This window comes from Suncus etruscus, chromosome 4 (assembly GCF_024139225.1).
Source record: "Suncus etruscus isolate mSunEtr1 chromosome 4, mSunEtr1.pri.cur, whole genome shotgun sequence".
Classification (NCBI taxonomy): Eukaryota; Metazoa; Chordata; class Mammalia; order Eulipotyphla; family Soricidae; genus Suncus; species Suncus etruscus.
In genome coordinates this window covers 123857209-123879706 of record NC_064851.1, presented here as the reverse complement: position 1 = coordinate 123879706, position 22498 = coordinate 123857209, and the positions used below count along the sequence as shown (strand labels likewise).

At 37.4% G+C, this 22498-nt stretch overlaps 2 protein-coding genes across 2 annotated transcripts in view; one reads left to right on the top strand and one right to left on the bottom strand.

The window, feature by feature from the left end:
• The window catches only part of SORBS2 (sorbin and SH3 domain containing 2), a 193153-nt gene that overhangs the window by 29438 nt on the left and 141217 nt on the right, over positions 1–22498 (top strand). The window lies entirely within an intron of this gene.
• On the bottom strand, positions 15743–21482 carry LOC126007210 (F-actin-capping protein subunit alpha-1-like). Its single transcript, XM_049772686.1, is given in 3 exon segments — positions 15743–16423; positions 16425–16747; positions 21476–21482. Coding segments are annotated over 3 exon segments (765 nt in total). The 3' UTR covers positions 15743–15988.

Genomic DNA, 22498 nt, shown 5'->3' with positions numbered 1-22498 from the left:
ATGCTGGAATTCTTGAAATCTTCACGTTAAACCCTTTGAACTCTTAGCTAAGCCTGCAAATAGGAAATGGAACCCAGTGGGTGTTCTTGCATTGGTGTCATATCTCAGATATTTTGTCCAAAGACAAATTTAATGCCTATTTAATGCCTTCTAGAAAAATAGAAATGTATGAGGGCAGAGAGGAAAAAAAATAAGAATTGAAAGTGTTTTATAAAACAAGCCTGAACTTTCTAATGAGAGTCACGAAAAGAATTCAAACAAACATATTTCATCAAATTTAGTTTTCCAAAATCATATTAACTAGGGATCCTTCCTTAGACTACTGATGGTGTATTTCAAATGCTTTTTCTATATAAAGAAATGTTTCATCTGATAGACCAAGTGACATTTTTATAACCCAGAAAAATTATTTATTCTTAGAAAAGACATGCTCCTGGGCCATGTAGCCATATATGAGGGGAAAATATGTAAAGGGTAACATTTCTTTGGCATAAAATAGAAAATCATTATTTTAATGAACAGTTGGCAAAGCAAACCACTTGGAAATATTTCTAAACTCGGCCAGTTGCAAAACCACACAGTATGTTTTGCTTTTTTTTTTTTCTGTTATGGAAGAAGGAGAAATGCTGGACTGAGTTGGGTTTTATGAGCCCCATCCCCTGTCTTCTTCCTGATGGGAATTACTTCAATGCACTTAGCTTCTGTCCACATGCCTCTGTCATCTGTTCCGCACCAAAATGAAACACATGGCATTCTAAGAAATAACTGAGTGCTGCCAATTTCTCAGGAAATATTTGAATGACCTTCTGATGTGCCTAGCACCCATCTTTATTATACATAAATAGTTTTAAATGTGGATGATGTGTTCTCCTCTGATCAGTAAAGTATCTGTGTCAGCTGCCCAGAGGCAAGCTGCCTGGACCAAGTCAGCAGTATGGACAGGTGCTAGAGAGGGAGCAGGGGACTTGGCACTCACCCCTCCTTTCCACACACACATTCACTCACACTAATCAGCCTTCCTTCTTCATCTCAGATGCTTCCTCAGTGATTTTTGGCCCATAGTATACTTCAGGGAACAGTTTTGCTGAGCCTAGTAAGCAACTAGTTCTTGTGAGCTAACAAGCCAATATGCACTTTTTCTCATTAGTGTCCGTGAGGTGTTTCTCTGTGCAGGATGGAGAGTAAAAAGGCTTATTTATGAAAAAGAAATCCTCTATATTGTTATTATTACTTTTCATTTTACCTCAGCGTTTATCCGGGCCTCCATCTGGCATGTAGACAACAGACAAAACCTGATTGATTTTGTGGGACTTTTGCTTTATTTTTTAGGAGAATAAATAACGTTGAGTTCTTCAATCTGCCTTCACATGTATTTAAAATCTGTGACCCCACTTTCTCCCAAACTGGAATGACTCAAAATATCTGTCAACATCCCACCCAAACTTCAGAATTAGAGTCTTACAGAATATTTTGAAAAGACAGTATTTAAAATTGTTATTTTTCTTTACTTTGTTTTGGGGGCCACTCCCAGAAGTGCTCAGAGTTTATTTCTGGCTCTGGCTCAGGGGTGACTTCTGGCAGGGTTCAAAGGACCATATGTGATACCAGAGATTGAACCTCAGTAAACTGCATGCAAGAGAAACTCCCTATCCCACGTTTAAGAAAATCTCATTTCCTTTCATTGCACCTGGTCAACACTAGAATCCCTAAAGTTTGTGACACAGTACATCTTTTCTAAAGAAGGTGTATGTTTTAAAGGAGACAATGTACTTGACACAGATGAGGAAAGAGGAGTGTGGATCCTAATAATTTGCATTGACCTCACCTACCACCCCTTCCCCTGCAGGCCTGAGCAACCAGTCTTCAGTTTGACCTATTGGGCCCAAACCTGAGCCCTCTGAGTAGTGGAAATTCTATGTCTAAATGCCACAAGAAAACAGTCATTGGAAAATCAACCTCTCTTGTCTCTCCTACCCTGAGGAAGGAAGGAAGGAAGGAAGGAAGGAAGGAAGGAAGGAAGGAAGGAAGGAAGGAAGGAAGGAAGGAAGGAAGGAAGGAAGGAAGGAAGGAAGGAAGGAAGGAAGGAGGGAGGGAGGGAGGGAGGGAGGGAGGGAGGGAGGGAGGGAGGGAGGGAGGGAGGGAGGGAGGGAAGGAGGGAGGGAGGGAGGGAGGAAAGAGTAAAAGAAGTGATGCCTTTAGAGCACTAACATAATGACTGAAAAGGGAGAAATTGTGGGTAATCACTATGCCAGTGATGCTGCTAGGTCTCCCTTTGGTTATTAATTTTGGCTTAAGGAGGTGGTTAGCTCAGATAATCAAGATGTTGTTGAGAGCCATCCAGGACTTAGCCATCTTGCTACTATTTCCCTAAACATGATAACTTGAAGTAAAAATATTAGTGATAGGGTAGAGTGAGAAATATGGTCAGGGTGGATAAAATGAAGGAAGGCTTTCAGACTGGTAATATTTCCAGTCATTTTACTTAGGATGATCAGTTCCTGGCTGAGTGAGATTTAGTGAGCCTGGTCTGTCTACTACTCTATAAAGTATGTACAAATAAGTGGTCAGTAGAAATGAGTGGATTTTGACTGTAGTCTTGGAGACACTTGGAGTTGTTTCAGAATAGTCTTAGGAATAACTCTGAAGGACAGACTGGAGTTCAGTGCCATAAACAGTACATTCACCTGTCCAGACTGGTTAAACTAATCCAGCATTAGTTCCAAGTAGGAAAGGATTTTGTCTGAAGCTTCATGAAAGCATAAAAGTGGAAACTAATGCTGTGATCATTGAATATCAGCCCAGCTTCTCCTAAACACTTATTTCTCACATTCTGAATACTCAGTTCTTTCATAAACTTTTTTGACCCATATAGTCTAGAACACTTGAAGAACAGGGAAAGTTTTTGAGAGGTGAGGTGGGGAAAGAATATGAAAGGAAAGAAGTTTCAATCCTTTTGTGTTTTTAGCTGAATGTCCTGAAATAAAGCACAAAATAGCAAGAGAAAAGCAAATAGAAGTTGGTTGGCTTATGTACATAATGTACACAAAGAGAGAAAGAAGGAGAGAGAGAGAGACAGAGACAGAGACAGAGTGAGACAGAGAGTCAGAGAAAGACAGAGAAAGAGACAAAGATCCAGGGGCATAATGAATGACACCAGAAGGTGTCAAGAAGTAAGTTTCTTTTTATCTATTTTTATTTAGCCTCAAGTATGCAAGACCTGTTCTCCAGTTCTTTGAATTATTGTCATCTTTAGTTTTGGGGTCCAGGGCTCTGCTTAGGAAGCAATGTAGTGAAAGGAATCAAGGGTTGATTTTTTTTAATTTTCTTTTTAAAAGAATACCCCCCTTTCACCAGTACAACATTCCCATCACCAATGCCCTCCATCTCCCTCCTCCCACACCCCCTGCCTGTATTTGAAACAGGCATTCTACTTCTCTCATATATTAACATTGTCATGGTAGTTGTCAAGTAAGTTCTAAGATGGCTAGATGAGCCTTTAGCAATGATGTATGACACAGTTTGGGAGTTGTGTCTGCTTCTAGCATGTCCTCTGACAGGAGTCAATCATCTCTGCTTGATGGAACGTTCAGAGGGTATATAACTGACTCCCAAGTTCTTTTGGACAAACTATCTCTAGGTAGTTAAAAGCACTTCAGAGAAATGGCTCCCCTTACACTGTTCTTCAAGTACATTCAAACTCAAAGTAATCAATGTATCAAAGCAATGAATTTTGGGTCATATGTTTAGGGTCTCAAACTTGCGGCCCTCCATACAACATTTTGTGGCCCTGCCCTAGAGGAATCTTTTTTTGTTTTGTTTTGTCTTAGTTGTTTGGGTCACACCCCCCAATGTTCAAGGCTTACTACTGACTTTGCACTCAAGGATCACCCTGACTTTGCCTCCTGCGGCCACCAGGTAAATTGAATTTGAGACCCCTGGTTTAGACTTCACTCCACATTTGGGGTTGACATGTACTGTTGTCCTTTACTCTATTTAACTGGTTGTTTATAGCAGTATATAGTTTTCAGATGTGAGCCTTCTAAATCAACATTGGCATATACACTGTAATACATTTGCCACCAGACTTTTCAGTTTCATCTTTGTACTTCTTTTTACCCTTTGCTTTTAAACAAGAACATTGATGTGCCACTTGTTTTAATTCTCTGACTGTTGAAGTACAAAGCATATGTTTTCTCTTAACACAGGTTCAGATTTGTACAATAACACTGGCATGAAGACAGTTTAATGATCAAACAGTTTGGGACTATGATAGAGATACTTTCACTGTAGCTGTAGCAAGATATTTCTGAGCACTGAACCTGGAGCCAGAATATCTGTGTGGGAGATCCTGCCTAACACTCAGACCTAGATGGTTTGGCACCTGCTAATGGTCCCAACTTGTGTGTTGGGTCCATGATTCAAGTTGGTAGAAAGACTTGGAAAAGCAATTGTCATGCAGTATATTAAGTGTTGTCTGTACTAAATACTTTTATTGAATTGCTGGGAGCTCGCAAACATTAGACATCTGTGTAAAATTTAAACTCTAAATATTTTTCAGGATATATATTTTTTGTAATTGATAACTTAGCTGAAATTTAAGACACTTGCACGAAACTTTAGTTAACCCAGATAAAAGAGTTATTTTGATATAACACAGATGGAGAGATATACACCTATTTGTGATACAGTCCAGGAATGGAACTGAACTTTATCATAGAATCATTTGTATTTTAGTAAGGTTTTTATAAGATGCTATTTATAAATGTTATTTATGGTGAATAAAGACGTGGTGGGTGGAGTTGTATAATGAGAGAGAGAAAAAGACACACATATACACACATAGATACACACACACTCTCACAGAGCAGTTCCCCCCCCCCCCCATTTCTTTTTGGTCAGATTAGTTTCACTTAGAAAATAAGATTTCTTTCCAAATTTGCAGACACCTGCAAATAATATTCTGTCCAGTTGGGTGAAAAATAACTTCCTATATTCATTTGAAGCAAATATCCAAGAAGGTAAAATGGAGTCCTTGATGCTATTAGAGGATTGATTTATCTGCACATGAGCACATTATTTCTTACTGCTAGAAGATTATCCCTTAAACAAAGGACACAGTATGGTGAATAATGCAAAAGAGAATTCTATGGTCATTAGACAACCACCCCAGGAAGAATTTTTGAGGATATTTAACCAGGCCTCAAAGAGCTCCCCCATAGTTCATGACTTGCTACCTGGTTTGAAATTCTAGCCATGCAGTCAAGTCTGTTTTTAGAATACATTAAAAACTCCCTAAAAATTCTTACCCGTTTACCTGAATAAGGAGAGCCTGTTGCAAATCCCCTTAGCTCAAGATAGCCTTAAACTGTCAGGTAAGCTAGTGTATCCGTCCTGTGGCTGACAATAATAGGTAAAAGCTGATTTTTTATTAGTGAAAAAAGTTGGGGCAACTGAAATTTGAGTTGCAGAGAATAAAAGAATCAAGTTTGTGGATCAAGAGAAGACCCTTTGGTGATGGGACTCTTGAGCAAGGACCATTTTTTTTTTTCAAGAACTGGCTTTAACCAAATGAATCAGAAAAGTAGCCAAACAAAAAATACCGATGACCTCACTCATCTGTGTAAATGGAGTAACAAAACTGGGCATAGACAATATCAAATAATCATAAAACCCTGGGTTACAACAGAACTAAGAATACCAAGTGTGTAATTGGTGGGGATGATGAGTCGGTAAGTAAACTGAAGTAACAGGTGAGTATTGAAGGTCTTGAGCATTTGATGAGATGAGAAGATGGGATTCAACAAAAGTGATACAAATAATACAATAATGTTAATAAAAGAATCTACTTTGGGCAGAGGAAAGTTAGGAGAGCACTCAGCATGCAGGAAATATGAGATCACTCCAAGTCCTGACTTTATTTTGCAGGAAATGGGCTTGTCTCTTACACCCTACACTTCCCTCCCCATCCCTCCACCCCTGCCCTCCCTTCCCTCATCTTCTCTCATCTTTTCTCCTTTCTTCTCCTTTCTTCCCTTCCTCTATTCATCCCTCCTCTGCCCTCCCCTTTACCCTTCCCTCCTCTCTCTTCCTCTTTTCCCATCTTCTCCCTTCTTTCCCTCTCTTCCCCTCTCTTCTCATCCCCTCCCCTCCCCTCCTGTGTCAAGCAGATTTGGAAAGATACTAGAAAAACAGAGGAGAGGGGAGTGGCAGGTGTAAAGTATGGGAAAAGCATGGTCTTGGCTTTACAGTCTGTCCTTCCAGCCTATTACAATGTTGATTCATGGTAGGCATTCTATGCTATGGAAAGTCTGCGTCAGTAATAAGTGCCAGGAAGAAGAAAATGATTCAGCAAAAGAAACCAGAGCTCATAAGCCACATTGCCTGCATTATTTATTTTCACTACGCCACTCCAGCCATCTCCTAAAACAAGCCCCAATTTACCCTTTCCATACAATTATATAATTTGTATGTTAAATAACTAGAAATAATGCTAGCTAGTCACAATTTATTTTTCACCCCCAAAGATGTATTAAAATGTATAAGAAGTATATAAAAAAGCGACATCGTCCTCCTTTTGGTTTCACAGATGCTTTGGTTGTTTTGCAAGTATGGAACGGATCCCACCCACCGATTCATTGTCACATTTCTTTTCTAGAACCAGAATAGGACAGACTCATATACCATTCTGATCTGGGTGCATTTCTTCCCAAGGTATGCTGTCCTCCTGGGGAACTGCCACTGCTTGGGCTTGGGGGTTGGTTTAGCAGGAAGAATTGTCTGCATAAATTTTAGCTAAAAACAAAGTTCTTGGTGGAGAGTCCAAGAGATAGATCATAGGGCTGCAGTGCATGCTTTGTCAGGCAAGAGGAGACCCAGGTTTGATTCTCTGCACTACAAAGCCCCCTAAGGCATCAGCTGGAGCAACCCCATCCCCACTATCCCCCCCCTTACATGGGGCTATAACCTATTCTTGTGCTCAGCACCAACAATAAACAATAACGATAAATAAATAAAAATTAAAAATAAATAAAATAAAACAAAACCCACCAATAATTAAAAAAAAAAAAAAGGCGAGCAAGCCAAGTTCTCAGAATATTTAAGGAAGAACACACTAATCCCTTGAAGCTTGAGTAGGTTCTGACCTCTCTTTGACTTTTCCTTTCTCCGCTGGTCCCTGCAGAATCTCTATCTGGAGATTTTGCATAGATTCTCCTGACTTCTGCTGATTTTAAGGAGCCCCAGGGGAAATCAGAGGGAGCTAGGTGAGGCAAAGGCAGGCTCACCACCTCACAGCAGGATGGGAAGGCTTCTTTTAGATCCTTTTTTCAGCCTGACTTCATTGTGCAAAGTTTTGTTTGGGGAGGAAACCTTAACTAAGTCCTCCCTTCCTGCAGCTTGTCAGTGATTCACCCCCTGCAGCCTATCAGCAAACCCTTCCCTTGTTAGAGTGCTTGTTAGAGTGTTGCCTTGACTCACCCAGACTCACAGTGGGTGCAAAGCAAGAAGACAGGGCATGGATTATGCCTATGCCCCATTATCTCTCTTCCCAGCCTTCTTGGGTGACTTGTCCCTGCTACCTGGGGGAAAGTACAGCCAGACCCCCCCCCTTCCCGCCCCAGATGCCCTACCTTCAGGATAACTGTACTACAGATCCCAGCCTCCATGATCCATTTTTCTAAAATCAGGTTAAATACTTTCTGAATATTCCTCCATCAGATTTCACTCAATAGAATTTATTATGGATAAAAACTACTTCCCCCTCCTTTCCTTTCTCCCTCTCCTTACTAATGCAGATTTGTTCATTTAATTATCCCTTTAGGGCAAATAGTTCTCAACCTTTTAGATTGCAAAAGAAAAAAACATCTGAGGATATCTTTTAGTCACTATAGTATTCATCCCCTAGAGCAGCCATTACCAAGTACATCATATTGGGGGAAGCAGTGAGGGTTGCTGTGAAGGAAAGAAATACGTTGTCTCACAGTTCTGAAGTCTGCAAGTTACAAACCCAGATGTCAGCAGGGCTGTGCTGCCAACTTTTGGTGGTTGCCAGAAATCCTTGCCATTCCTTGGCTAACGGGGGTATCACTCTAATCTCTGCCTCCTCTGTCACATGGTGTTCTTTCTCCCTATGGGTCTGTCTCCGGACCTCTCATTCCTTATAAGGAAACCAGTCTTTTGATTTAGGGCTCTCTGGAATCCAGTATGACCTCACCTTGATTACTTTGGCAAAGACTTTCTTCCCCGAGAAGGTCACTTTCACAGGTATTGGGGATTCAGAGTTTCATCTCTTCCAGAGAGACACAATTTCCTCCAGGGTAGCCACAATTGCGAGAAACAGTCCCAAAGTAGGTACCACAGAACACACTTTTGAGTCTCCAGTCTCATTACTAACCCACTTCTTTATCCACCTATATCCAAGGAATTAAACTTCTCTAGCAGGGCCAAGGAAGACCTTCATACCCAGGCCTCTCAGGTCCCCTATGTTCTGGGTATTTCTTAATGAGTCCAGAGTACAAAGGGTTGATCACTTTTTTTGTTATTAACTAGGCATTTCAATCTCACTGAGAAATCATAACCCTATAAAGCCCTGAGAGTATTTCTATGAATAAGCCTACAAGTTGTTTTTTGTTAAGTACTGATCAAGAGGGGAAGGGGAGAAAAAAAAAAGAACTGATCAAGAAATCCCTTTTTGATATGCCTTCTGTCATACTTTGATGGTCTTTCAATTTATACGTATTATCTTTCAAAAGGTTGAGATTGCCTAAAACCTGATGTGTCTGTCCCTTTATATGTCCTGACTTTGGAGAGCAATAGAATTTTCTGTGATAATTTACTCTGATACAAACAATATGTAACATCACCAGCCACTTTTTGTTTTCTACTGATTTGTTTCTTTTAATGGTTATTTACTTCCCTTAATTATTTTTTATTAAATCATTATTCATTTATCAAAGACTTAAAAATTATTTATAGTTGAGTTTCAGGCATATAGTGTTCTAATCCTACCACCAGTGTCAACTTGCCTCTACTATATTCCCTGTTTCTTTCCCACGGCTGTCTCTTTGAAAGCACAATTTTAAGCTTAGTAGCCATTGTTGTAGTTTGAATCTCATGCTTCTTTAGTTGATTCTGTGGTTCATATTATTTAGAACCACAGCTCTATATTGCCAGTGTGTCCTGACCCTTTTATCTCTCATCTGCCTCTTCCTAATTCCCCTACCTAATTTCTTTCCTTCCCTGTTTTCTCAGTTCTATAATCTAGGGACCATGTAGCCTCTTGTTCTGTTATCCTATATAACACACACAAGTGAGATCATTTTATATTTGTCTTTCTTTTTCTGACCTACTTCACTTAATATGGTTTTCTCCAGTTTTATCCAAGTTGCATAATTTCATCCTTCCTTGCAGCTGCACTGGATTCCATTAGGTATATATGTACACACCTATGTATATATATACATTCACCACACACCTTCTCTATTCATTCTTCCATCATTGGACACCTAGTTCGTTTTCATATCCTAGCTATTATGCCGAGTGCTGCAATTTATAGTGGTATGTATAGTTCCTTATAAATGAATGGTTTTGTATCCTGAGGGAAAATGCCAAGAAGTGAAATTTCTAGGTATATGTCTGCTCTATTCTTATTTTCTGAGAATTTATCACACTGTTTTCCCTTGGGATGGAAACAGACAACATCTCCACCAGCAGTGGGTAAGAACTCTTTTTTTTTTACCACATCTCTGCCAACACAGACTATCTCCACTTTTGTTTTGTTTTGATATGTGATATCATATTGTTTTATTTGATTTTCCCTGATAGGTAATGATAAATTTGTTCATGTGCCTATAGGACTTCTGTATTCTTCTGCAGATAAGTGTCTGTTCATTTCTTTCCCTCATTTTTTAATAGGGCTCTTGTTTTTTTATTGATTTTGTGAGTTCTTTATATATCTTGGACACTAAAATTTTATTTTTTGTCTTGAGTGTAAATCTTCTCCAATTGGATATTTTTTAGTTGTAGCTCATGTTTTTGTTGTTTGTTTTTGTCATGCAAAAACTATTTTGATAACTTGGTATAGTCTCATTTATTTACTTTCAAAGGGGAAATTTTGGTCTCCTCAACTTAAATCAGGTTTTAAATGTGCCCTTTTTGTTTGCTTTTGGGGGCTACACTAGGTGATGATCAGGGCTTTTACTCCTGGCTCTATACTCAGGGATCACTTCTGGAGGTGCTCAGAGAACTATCTGGGATGCCAGGGGTTGAACCTGGGTTGGCCACATGTAAGGCAAATGCCCTATTCACTGTATTCTATCCCCCAAATATTCTTATCTCTATAGAAAAGATTAGGTATCAGGATGTGAGTATTAGGCTATATAATGTATTATCTACTATCTATAGTAAAAATCTGTGGAATCCCTTTTTTCCCCTCCCTTCAGCTTTGATTTGCATAATTAGAGAGGGAGGTACAGAGGGAAAATGAGAAAGACTAGTGCAACTGGTGAAGGGGGGTGTTCTTGACATGACAGAAACCCAACCACAATCATGTTTGTAATTAAGGTGTTTAAATAAAATAGTATTAAAAAAAACAGTGGCTTTGGGGAAATTTAGCTCTGTATTTTACTATAGAATGAAGATACCCAGTTGCTAAGGAAAAAAAGAAAAAGAAAATGAGAAAGACTGCTCTCTAAAAAAAAAAAAAATCAGTGCTTCATCATTGCATCAGATTTTGTGGACGAACAGAGTCCTACTAAAAAAAAAAAAAACAATAAACACCAAGAGGCTTAGTTAGATTAACAGAGCAAAGACATTTTACTGATATTTTGTTAAGTGGAAACAAGAGAAAGTGATTTACCAGGTGGTTATTTTGGATTGTGATATGTACAAAACTGATGAAATTTCTCATTTAAATTAATCTTCTGAGCTGGTTTTCATTTGGAGGAATATTCTAGTTAGTTCTAGATTCTCCCATTCTAGGTGGGCACATAAGCAGCTCTATATTTGACTCTGTCTAAATATGACTGTGTACAGAAGTAAGTTCTGTTTCAGAAATGGAGAAGAGGATTTGTTAACCCCTGGGACTGAGTTGTTTTTATTCTCCAAGCCACTTAAAAGTTATAGGTGCTTGATCCTGTTAAAAGATGCAATAGTAAGTGGCATGATCTATTTAGTAGTTTTTGCTAGTGGAAGAAATTTATCTCTTTAGTGGCATCCACAGGAAAAATACTCAATAATCAGATGATATCATATTTTAAAATTTATTTATTGTAGCATGTTTTCAGTAATGTAGATTGAACACTGACCAGCAGTGAGTTGGGTTGAAGCCTTTGGGGTGTCACTGGGTACAATTTCTACTAGGCACGCCCCATGTCCAGGGATGCAGCTCTGAAGTAAAGATCGCATGCAAAATCTGGATCTTTATAGGTCCCTGGTTTCTAGAGCAGTGTCTTGAGCTGAGCAGTGCCCTAGCTTTAGTTCTGAAAACTTTCCAGTGCACACTGACCTGATTTGCTGTAGTCCTGTAGGGTTGTTATGAGGAATCTCTGACCTTTCTTAGAGAAACTACAGAGATTCATTCTAGGGCTTCTTGTCCCAAGTATGGAGTCATCACTATCCTCTTGTAATTCATTGACTACATAAGTTGCCTTTATTTTGGAATACTTATTAGTGTAGTAATGTGACTTAGTGAAATTTCTTCACTGTTCTGATAGTGTTCTTGTGAGTAGAAGACATAGTTCACAAAAGAGAAAAGGTGACTTAAAAAAATCCAACCTGGGGCTGGAGTGGTGGTGCCAGGAGCAATTTCTGAGTAATTCCTGAACATCACTGGGTGTGGCCCAAAAAAGCAAAAAAAAAAAAAAATTTCAACCTACCTTTGTGATGATAAAATGAACATTCTCTCTCTCTTCTCTCTCTCTCTGTTTTAAAGTTATAGTTACTTTATGTGTATGTGTGAGGGGTGCTAGAGATGGAACTCGAGCTTATAAATTCAGAGCCCTCACTTTACCCTAAAATTAGAATTATAATTACACTGGGTTGACTTTAATCTTGCCACTTTCACTCCACTGTTTTAAAGATCTTTTTTATACCCTTAAGTCTTTAGTAAATGTATATTGTTAACTATACAGGAAGTATTATTTGTAATATGTCTGAGTACTAATATTTTTCCCAAGTCATAAAGAATGAGAAATTCCTCTTCATTTGAGTGTTCTATTCTTCTTAGTTCCCTGTAGCAAATATATATATGTATATATATATATATATATGTATGTGTGTGTGTGTATAAGTTAAGCTATACATAAAATACTATGTGTTTTTACACCTACAGTGTAGATTGTAATAATCCTTTTTTTCTTTCTTTTTTTTTTTTTTTTGGTTTTTTGGCTACACCTGGTAATGCTCAGGGGTTACTCCTGGTTCTGTGCTCAGAAATCACTCCTGAATTGGGGGACCATATGGGACACCAGGGGATCGAACCGCGGTCCATCCTAGGCTAGCGTGTGCAAGGCCGATGCCTTATGCCCTACACCACTGCTCCAGCCCCAGATTGTAATCATTTTTAAAGTGGGAAGAACCATCTAGAATCTTTAGTCATTAGACTAAGAAGAAAGACAGTGAAAGAGAGGGAGTGAAAGAAAGAATGAGAGAGAGATAGAGGAATGCAGTACCTTTGAAGGACACCAGAATTGTATTTTATTCCTGTATTCACAGGCCTAAAACTAGGGATCTAACTAATTGTTAGATTGGATGATTTTCTAGAATTAACTGACCCAGAATATTTGTGACTAAAGTGTCTATAGTTTCAATTGTTTGAGGTCTTCAATTGTCTGAGATCTTGATGAAATGATAAGGATGAACAAAAAAGGTCACTAAGTATAAAGTTCTCCCTTTTCTTATTCAGAAAATAAAAGCTGGGACAATTTTGTGTATAGTGCTTAGAGGAGAATCTTCTGAAAGAGTGGAGATTTGCTCAGCTACCAAAAGATGTCAATAAAAATATTATCAAATATACAATATTTTTATTTTATATACATCTTCAAATATACGATATTAAGATTTTAGTATCTTTTCCCTGAATAATGGTTTACTTGTGAACTGATTCACAGAGAATTTATGTTTACCAAAGAAGCAAACACAGGGGATGGATGAGTATATAATTCAAGTGGTAGTGCATGTGCCTTGTATGGGTGAGGACCTAAATTCTATTCTGAGCAACACATAGCATCCTAAAACTATTGGGTAGGACCTTGGTGGTTCTCCAGTACTGCCTGATATGTGCCTTTTTGCACCCTCCAAATAAAGTACAGGAGAGTGGGGAAAAATAAGTTGGTTCTATGAAGCAGATAAGGCTTTTTCATTAGGAAGAGGGAAAATGAATGGCCCTTCATAGAATTCTAGCCATATGTTTCTCCCTGTGTTCTATTTATTATTAAAGTCTCATGGCAACCAGCGTTAATAGATTTCATCATTCTCTTCTACATCTGTGGAAGAAAACATTGGGAGAGTTGGCTTCATTCATGCTGCCACTTACTCCTTTGGAAAGGGGTTGGACTGCTTTGTGTGAACTGAGCATCAGCCAGTCAGAGCCTAGCCATCAACTCTGGCTCATCCAGCAGGGACTCACAGCTGCCATTTGTCTGTCTGACTATCTCTGCAATACTGAAACCCAACAGTAAAAGTGCTATTTATAATGAGAAACCTGTGAGATCTCACAGCATGCTAGAAAATAACATCGCGTCCTTAATTTTTCCACATTTGAAAATTCACCAGGATTAACTTTAGGAGAATTAGAATATTCTAATTAGAATTAGTGCTACGATTTTTCCTTTTACCATGGTTAGATGAAACCAAGAGAAATTTGGTTGTCTAGATATGGACTAAAGTTTTCTAGGTTATTAATTTTGCCAACAAAAATCTCTTTGACCACAAAAGAAGAAACAAATCTGCATAGAGGATAGAGCTAGTGGAAGTAGTAATCAAAACACAGGCCACTTAGAATAACACAATATATTTAGATGATCTCCCTCCAAGGGCAACTTCTTTTTCTTCAAATCTATATGAAGATTTTATATGTGTTTTCAAATTACATAATGATTTTATTTTACTTACAAATTTATTTAATTTCAGGTCTGTTATTTTTAAAGCTGTTAGTAATAAAGCTTGGGACACTCAATATTCTAAATCCAGACCCACTTACAACCTGACAACATCCACCAATGATTCAAAGCCTTCTCTCTCTCCCTAATTTGTCTTCTAAGCAAACTCACTTTTCTAAAAAATTTACTTAATAGTTTGAATCACATACTTATAATACTGTTTACTTCTTGCTTTGATGCCATATGTTACTTGATCTTTACATCACTGAAATGTCCAAGATCCTTAACTAATGTCCTTATGTTATTACCATTCTACCTCCTCAATCCCACCACTCCTCATTCCTTGGCATTCTCATTTCTGTAATCCAGTACCAAGGTTAAAGGTTTTGTTTCTGTTTTTGTTTTGTTGGGGTTTTTGGTTTTCACCAGCCAAGTTTCTTTGTCTATCAGTCCCTAGCCAGGTAAAAACATTTCCTTCAGAGACAAACAGCAGATCAGAGCTAGAAAACACCAGTTCTTGCCACATTCTTTTTTTTTTTTTTTTGACAAATAATACAAATATAGTTTATTTGGAATAAACAAAAAGGCTTACACAGCTCAATGGGTCACTTAGAAATGATCTCTTACTTGACTTAACTCAGCAGAAACAAAGCTGAAGCATAAACATCCTTCTTTTAGACATATATTGGGCGAGAGAAAGACACTACTTGGTTTTTAACAAACTGACCTTCCCTTAAGGCCTGGTCATAGAAGTGTAAACAATGTAAATGAGTCCACCATCACCAGCTGTTATGTCATACCTATATGTTATCTGTGCATTCTGTAACTATATAAAAACCTGTCAATATACCTGGGAAGGGTATATTATATCACAGTTACATTTGTGTTCTTGGCAGGCAGGACTGAGGAAGAGTAATTCAGAACAAGTTTTACATCCTATTTAAAACAAGTCACTAGTATTTCTGAAACAACAGGCTAATAGAAATATACTGCTTGAAAGTTCCCCTTTTCACTTTGGTTCATTTTCAGTTTTTATTTATGTTTGCTTACACAATCCTGCTCAAAAGTATCAAAACACAAAATACCTATTTTTTCCTTCAATACCTGCATTTTTCAGTTTTATACTTTACTACGTCACTGGTATGTCAGCAGTTACTGAATATTAAAAAAAATGGATAAAAACTCTTCTTCAATGTCAATGTCTATATTTATAACGGTACTAAAGGGAAGGAGACAAGAAGGAGAGAATTCAAAAGTAAAACACATTTATGAGTAGGGAATGTGGTTCAAGTCTTTGGATAAAAAATTTCTCTAGAGAAGCTGCTATTATGGAATGTCCAGAAACTTCCTTTGCCCCACCCAAGAAAGACCTGAAAGTTCCAATTCGAACTTTTGAAAGGTACAGTTGAGATGTCGTTATAAATGATCAAAGCAGTTGGAAGGAAATGTGTCTTCCATTCATAGTTTGTAGCATACCCCCTAGCTGTAGGTGGGTCAGTCCAAAGCACTAAAGGACCAGAAGTGCTCTGAAGGATAAGGGTACAAGAGTACTGAACAAACAACCGTCTACATCAGGAACAGACTTCATGGCTAGGAAAATGTCAATAGTAAGATGAACTCCAGGATACATCAATTCCTCCATCACTAAATGTGGAAAATTAAAAAAAAAATTTACAAGTAGATATAGTGAAAAAAGAAAATGACAAGGCAGAAAGAACACAAAGGAACGAGACGATGCTATAGGTTCAACAGTATGCCATGAGGCTAGAAAACCTGTTAACTTTTGAAAGCCCTAGCAAAATATCACTCTTGTTTATAAATCACTTAGATAGCGAATGATCACATGGGGACTCCTTTCTTTTCAGATAATGAAGAATACCGACTTTCAGCCTTTAGGCGTTCTGCATTTCTTTGCCAATCTTGTAGCTGAGTATCTTGTTCCAGTCGATTTTGGTGCGGGTAACTGGAAGCTGCCGGCGCAGCGCCTTGAATGTGGTGTCTGACATGGTTTGGTAGTTTTCACTAATTGCCGTCTGGTACTCATTTTCTGCATTCTCTATGATTTTAATAAATTCTTTGGCAGTTTGGGCTTCATTTGAAACAGTTATTGAATCCTGTACATCTTTATGACTAACTAACTGGACATTTCCGTCTTCGTAATAGTGAACCTGTATTTTAAGTACTCCATCCACTTGAGTTGTAGGTGGCGTGATAGTGAATTTCCACTCTGATCTCCAGCGACCATTCCAGAAGTTTTTAGGCTGAAACTGGTGGCTTTCAATGCATGCAATAATGGTTTGTTGCCCGTCTATAGTTTTAGCATAAACCAGTACAGAAGCCGTTGGAATAGTGATCTTTCACGTAGGCCCTTAAAGCGCTGTCACAGGATTCTCTCCAAGACTTCAGACCGCCATCTACTTCCTCGGATTGGGGGTCACTTGCTTCTTTCCGTAAGTGATCAAACTTAAAGGAAATCTTGTTTCTTGGATCTAAGAATCTGCTATTACCCAGGTCACCATGTTCTGTAATCAAAACCTGATCTTCATAGCCTTCTATCTTCACAGGTGTGAACTGATCCATGTTATACTGGGCAAAGGCATGTGCTGCTCCTTCCCTGAGGAGATTGTCATTATTAAGTAGTAGTCGGACGTCTAGAGAAAAAGAAAAGCTGATGTGTTAATAAATCCTGTAGATTTTTTTTTTAACAAAAAGAAAAAAAGAAAAAAAAATAAATCCTGTAGAGGAGGAGTTTCAGAAATCTTAGTTTATTTTTCATAGGAGTCATCCCGGTGATGCTCAACCCAGCAGTATGAGCTTAAATGTTCAGTTCCTATGTCCACGAGTAGGTACCAGTGCTATACCTAGCACTACCAGCATGTTGTAGAGGGCATTTGGTGCTGAGGATCAAGCACAAGACCTTGCCACATTCTTTTTATTACATCACACAGCTGGGTTCTGCTCAGAACAAAGGCACAGTGTTAAATTCTCTCTAGGTCTCCCTAATAAAGAATTTACCTGAATTCTAAACTAGGGACTGGACAGACAGGTAAAAGGAATCAGAAAACATACACTTTGTTTGAGAATAAGAAATAAAGATCTTTTAAAAAATATTTAAATACATTTACAGGTATTTCTCAAAGGTTTGTTAAATCTGAAATTCTTGAAATTGGCCATAGCTCAAGTATTTTTTTTAATATTAGAGACTCAGTAAAGGTTTATACTTAAAAAGATGAAAATGAGGCCAGAGAGATTGTACAGTGGGAAGGGCACTTGCCTTGAACAAGGTTGACCTGTTTGATATCAGCAGTTTATATACCCCACGAGTAATCCCTGAACACACACACACACACACACACACACACACAATACATACACACGCTAGTTGCTCAATGGTCAATAGTACATGCCTTGCCCAAGCAGGAACCCAAGTTTGAGTATTTCTGGGTTTTGTTTTTTTGTTTTTGAGTCACACATGCTCAAGGACTACTCCTAGCCCTACACTCAGAAGTTACTCTTAGTAGTGGTTGGGGGAATTATATGGGATTCTGGGGACTGAACCTGGATCAGCTGCATGTAAGGGAAGCAGTCTACCTGTTGGAATATCACTCAGGCCCTGGGTCTCAAGTTTAAAACATTGTGTTTTATAGCACCACAAACATCTCTGAGTAAAGCTCTAGTGAGCGCTGACAATTTGGGGCTGTAGCAACATGACCTTGAAAGCTTAAGCATTGAGCAATTTGACCAGCTTTGCCAGGTATTGCCATGAAAGAACTGAGTCCACTGAGCACTGGTTGGAAATCCCCCAAAATAAAACAAGACAAAAGCCCCCAAACCAAGACAACTTATTAATGTTCTCATGAGAATCACTCATCAAAATAAGCAATTTGGGGACAGTTTCAGGGACAAGCAATAACTAGCAATTCAAAATAGTAAATGAGATAGTTTTATGTAGCTTTAATTATTTTTCCTTTAACAAGCTCTTGTTTGTCTAAATGCTATACCTACCCCCACCATTTTTTTCAACTAATCATGGGTTATTACTTAGAAATCAAGTTTTATTATAGCATAATGACTTAATGGTCTTGATAAATAAAGCTTGTTTCCTAATGCATGCACATATTTCAAAAGCTTATTAAAATTAACAAATTTCCCCAAAGTTTTTATTTTAAATGTAGGTATGATCTGATAAAAGGCTTATTTTATTATTCTGGTAACAACATTATTGATTTTTCGCGAATTCCAGAAATGTCAGTCATTGAAATAAACAAGTGAGACTGGCTCCTTAAAAATGCCTTATTCTTACACAAGAATGTAAGAAAGAATATAAAATTGAATATAAAAAAATTCAAATATTAATAGAATCTAGGGACCTAAACTTTAACAATCTAAACATAAAGGGGCCTGTTATACTGTCAGGCCAAGGGGCAAAGGGTAGTGGTATAGAGTGCACTCTGGGTCCATTGGTGGAGGGAGGCTGGTGTGGGGAAGAGCCCTGATTCATTGTATATCTGAAATTCAATTATGACAGATTCTGAGGGTCACACTTGTTTCAATAATATATATTATACAAAAGGAAATTCAAATATTGACTTTACCAAAATCTTCCTAACATCTTGTCATATGTAAGTATGATTAGTTTCATAGCAAATAACATAATTCTGACAGCTATTGAGTCTGCTGCAATTGGGGCCACATACATAATAGAATAATTAATCTGAACTGTGGACATTTCTTAATAATCAGTCTACTTTTCAGAGGGGAAAAGAATTGGCTTTGATGAAGCTCTTTCTGTTACATTGGTGCTGATTGAAGTGTGACTCATTTGGTGACCATGAAACTCATGCCAAGAACATGAAGGGTTGAGCACGTGTATGCATTTCCAGATGCTCATTTGTGGCTGCATCTGTTGAGGGAGCTGAAGCTGTTAGGTATTTGCCTAGTGCCTTTAAAACCACATAGACTTGGTTTTGTCTTTCCAAAACACTTCTACTGGTTCTCTATGATGAACTTAAGTAAATATAAAACAAGACAACCTAATACTTCATTCATAGGACCCTACATTCTTTTCAGAAACATGTCTCATATTAAAGATATGTGTTCAAGTAAATGATGTAACTATAGACCCATCTCCAAACATATTTCTACTCCCTTTATTTCTGACATCCCTGATTTTTATCCAGACTTCCATGCTGTCTTAATATCTTTTTTATTTGTCTGTGCTTACAATTTTTTGTAATAATTTTTATTCTTTTATTCTTCTCCAATGTGATTTATTAAAATATACTTGTAAGCATAGTTCAAAAAGGAAAAAGAAATAAAAAATATAAGCAGCAGTTTTCTTATTAATTCAAACTGAGTCATCCAGTAAAGAGATACATATATGTGTGTATAGTAAATATATATTTATATTTATATCCTTATGGTTTTTAAATATGGCTTCTAGAACTATATTTATTGCTATTAAGAGCTCTGTAAAATTATGCATCTTTGGGAGTAGGTCTTTTAAAAATGACTCCAGAAAACTTGGGGTATATTTCTACACAAAGATAAATTCTGCTATCCACCTTTGATATTTAGCAGGGATTTATGGAAAGTTAATAATGTGTAATGCATAATGAATAATGCAAAGTGAATAAGGCATACTCACTTCCCTCAAGAAATCACAAATAATAATCTGAAGTAAGATAGATGAACCAATCTATATGTTTAAGACAAGAATTATAATAATTTAAATGAAAGAACAATTTATGTTTATTTACGGAGGGGCTTTATGATGGGCCTAGAAGGATGGGAGTGCTTTTTTAAAGTGATTAGAAGTGAATCCACTGAAAGAAATACCACAGAAGATATGCTCAAAGTCAGCTCTTCTGTACAGCACCAGTCAGTGTGCTGACAAGACACATATATAAAGGTTTGTTTGGCAGCTCTCAGATTGCAGTGTGGTGGGCTCTCCAGAATGTGCTGTTCAAATTCTAATGAAGGGTAAACCAGAAAGAGGTTTAAACTGGGCAACAAAACATTTAGTTTTACTAAAATAATGTTAGAGCGAATATGGAGAATAATACGATGTCTTGAAAATTAGTCTGGGAACATATTGTGTTAATCTTGATTTTTAAATTTATCAGTAGATATTGCAAAGCCCTTGATCCTTTTCAAAACATTGACCTTGACACAACTGCAGATAGACTCTACAGAGAAAGAGAATGACTAACAGAGATTGGGAGAGGACAAGAGAAAGAAAAGCCCATGAAAAGATCACTACAATCATTCATTCGATAAAATAAAATTGATAGACATGATGAGCCTGAAATTAATAGCAGACATATAACTTTATGTTAACAATAGCCAAAACAAATATATGGAGGAAAACAAAAAATAATATTTAATGATCAGAGTACAAAATTGATTAATTACTTTTTGTGGCTCTTTCCACAAAGTTGTTCATTCACATGTTTCTAGGTTTGGTGAGTGAGACTTGGAGATAATATGTGACTTCCTCAAGGAAGCTCTGCTAGAAACTGTATTATAAAACTCACTTGATGTTCTATAATATAATAAAATAAACTCTACAATGCAGGTGCTGGAAACACCCTTTTAGAAACTTTGTCAATTACAACTTCAACTTTCATTGCTAATGATTAAGTAGATTATGCAGCCCCAGTGGTAATAACTGTAAACTAGAATCTCTGCAACATGGTGCTTACTTTTTTTTTTCCTTCAAAATTTCCACCCTTTTGTAACTACTGGGTTAAAGTCGGCTGTGAAGGCTGTAGCTCTTCACCCACAAAGGCTGAAGCTCCTTGTAAATATTAACAGGAGAAATATTTGGAATGGATGTGGAATCTTCTTATTGAGCCAGAAAAAGATTTATTATAATTTTTTAAAAGCTAGCTATTAAAATATAAACTAACAGTGTACCTTAGATGAGATTTACTTTGTTAAACATGTAGTAAGTATATAAGATGTGTAAAGGGCTAAATAAGAGCCATGAAAGATAAAAGAGAAATAATGAATTAGTCTTACTCTCACAAACCTTATAATTAGAGAAATAGGCTAGCATAAATATTCCAATGCTGCTCAAGGAAGGTGTTTGGAGAACACAAATAGAGTAACTAGAGTCAATACATTGGACACATGGACAAACTGGTTTTAGAGTCTCTTTGTTCAAGACTGCCAATACTACAGGGCTTAATTTAAGAGAATATTTTTGACTAGGGGAAAATAAATTTATTTGAATACATCAAAATAAATGTTTAAGCACAGAAAATAGTGATTAATTCAAGGAAAGGGAAGTCTTAAAATGGATAGAATTGGGAAACATTAAAAAATGTAAGAGACCTGGTACAGGTCAAAAGGTAAATTACATACACACGGGTTACCAGCCATAGTGCTCATTCACACAAATACCACCACTTAGAGCACTACAATGATCCACTTTAAAATTAAGGAAATTCTGCATCTAGAATAAAAAAGCAAGAGTAAATAAATATGGCTGAAGTGAAGAAACTGGGGAAAACTGGAAAAAGAAAGTGAAGTCAGATTATGGGGAAAATTTGATAAATTATTAGCAATTGACTATTCAAATGGCAATTATTACAGTGAGCCACTAGAAAATTTTATAAAAGGAATTTGATTGAGTTAAGTTTTAAGAACAATTCTTGCTAAAATTTTAGGAGTTACATTTTAGGAAGAGTTTTTACTTTAGGAAGAGAAGAACAATGGTTAAAACAAGGAACCTTAGGTACACTCACTGGAGATGTCAAAGACAAGTTATGAATCTGGCCATTGCATGGTCAATTTACAAACTACAGAGGTCAAAGGGGTAAATATTCAGCCCTCTAAAAAGTAACTGGATTGATTAGTTCCTCTGGTAGCATGAAAACTATTAACTGGCTTCTCAAACTTATGTCTTTGCTTTTCTTTCTTAAATATAAAGAAAGAAAATCTTTTTTTAAAAAAAAAAAAGTACACAGAAGTTGTCTCAACACAGTTTAAGATCTCATTTAATCTTAGCCAAAAGGCCAAGAACCAAGAGTTTAAAAGCTCAATTTATGGAGTTTTCTTTCCCCTCAAAATGCTCAAACATCCCCAAACAACAAAAACAAATACACACACACACACACACACACACACACACACACGCCAAAGCCAGAAAGAAAAGGAGCCCTATGTAAATCAAGAAACCAAAAACTCTGTGTTATTCTAGACGTTTTGGATTCTTTTAGGGGGAGGCGCTTTTTGGGGGGCACACTCAGGGGTTACTCCTGGCTCTTCACTCAGAAATCGCTTCTGGCAGGGTTGGGAGACCATATGGGATGCCAAAAATCAAACCGGGGTCTGTCTACAATTGGCCACATACAAGGCAAATGCCCCACCACTGTGCTTGCTACCACTACAGTTCC